General features: G+C 71.5%; 1 protein-coding gene across 1 annotated transcript in view; it reads left to right on the plus strand.

The window, feature by feature from the left end:
• The first annotated feature begins 289 nt into the window (after nucleotides 1–289).
• The window catches only part of POLD4 (DNA polymerase delta 4, accessory subunit), a 4,121-nt gene continuing 3,117 nt past the window's right edge, over nucleotides 290–1,293 (plus strand). Inside the window, exons 1-3 of the mRNA XM_026067614.1 lie at nucleotides 290–367; nucleotides 983–1,090; nucleotides 1,195–1,286. Of these exons, the coding sequence (XP_025923399.1) occupies nucleotides 290–367; nucleotides 983–1,090; nucleotides 1,195–1,286 (278 nt within the window). The remainder of the gene's footprint in view (nucleotides 368–982; nucleotides 1,091–1,194; nucleotides 1,287–1,293) is intronic.

Consider the following 1,293-nt stretch of genomic DNA (forward strand, 5'->3'; position numbering starts at 1 on the left):
CCCGGAGGCCGCGTGACCAGTGCTGGCAGAACAGACCCTGCTCACCGCCCGCCCCCGGGGCCGCCCCACGGGCAGGGGGCACTCGCTCAGCCGTGATGGCTGGCAGTGGCCCAGGGACTTCCCGGCGTCACCGCCTGCCCCACAGCCACAGGGACCTGCTGGTGTCACCGCCTGCCCCGCAGCTCCAAGGTACGCCCTGTTATTGTGGGGTCTCGGGGGGCCCCGTCCCACTGTTATTTGGGGTCTCGGGGGCCCCATCCGGCTGTTTTCGGGGTCTCTCGGCAGGGCCATGCTGATCCTGACGTGCCCGGCCCAGCTGCAGCGCCTGGAGGGAGCCCTGCGGAGGAGCCTGCCCCTCGCCCTGCCGGTGACGGGGACTCCGGCGTCACCCCCTGCCCCACACCCCACTGGTGATGGGGACACCCTGACCCGGCCCTGCCGGTGACAGGGACCCCGGTGTCCCCTCCTGCCCCACACCCCGCTGGTGATGGGGACCCCAGTTTCACCCTCCCACCCCACTGGTGATGGGGACCCCAGTGTCACCCTCCTCCCCACCAGTGACGGGGACCCTGGTGTCACCCCCCCTGCCCCACGGTGACGGGGACCCCCTGCCTGCTGCAGGTCCCAAGTCCAGCCTGGGACATTCCCAGGCAGGGCCAGCTGGAGCCAGCCAATCCCAGCCTGGCTTGGGTCTGAGTCAGCCAATCCCCTCGCAGGCCAGGATGGCCCAGCCAATCCCAGCCCGGGCAGGGTGTCACCCAGCCAATCCAATGAGCCCCTGCTGCCCCACCCCAGGGGGCCTTGGGGGAGGGTGTTTCCCAAGCCCCGCCTCTCCTCCAAGCCCCACCCCCTCATGGGCAGCCTGGCTTATGGCTCCGCCCCCTCCCCTTCACCCCAGGCCAGCCCAGGGTGAGGGCGGCCATCTTTAATGAGGGCAGGGCGCCCCAGCCCTGCCCCATAGCACTGACCCCTCGTCCCGCAGGTGTATGGGGCCGTGATGAACATGAACCGGGGCAACCCTGGGGACTTTGAGGCCGTGGTGGACACCTGGCCGGACTTCCGTGCGGTGCTGGCGCGTCGCCGTGGCGAGGTGGCCGCCATGGGGCACGGGGGGGGGTGGGGAGAGGGGGAGAGGGGCCGGGGCCGCCCCAGCGGCCAGGCTGGGCCGGCTCAGCCCCCGCTCCTGCCCCACAGGCGCCGGCAGATGACTGCTACATGAACATGCACGCAGCTTTCTACCGCGACCTGGGGGCCTACCAGGCCCTGCTCGAGAGTCCGGGCGCCGTGCGCTGG

This window comes from Apteryx rowi, unplaced genomic scaffold (genome assembly GCF_003343035.1).
Source record: "Apteryx rowi isolate R43461 unplaced genomic scaffold, aptRow1 scaffold_1046, whole genome shotgun sequence".
In the NCBI taxonomy this organism is placed as follows: domain Eukaryota; kingdom Metazoa; phylum Chordata; class Aves; order Apterygiformes; family Apterygidae; genus Apteryx; species Apteryx rowi.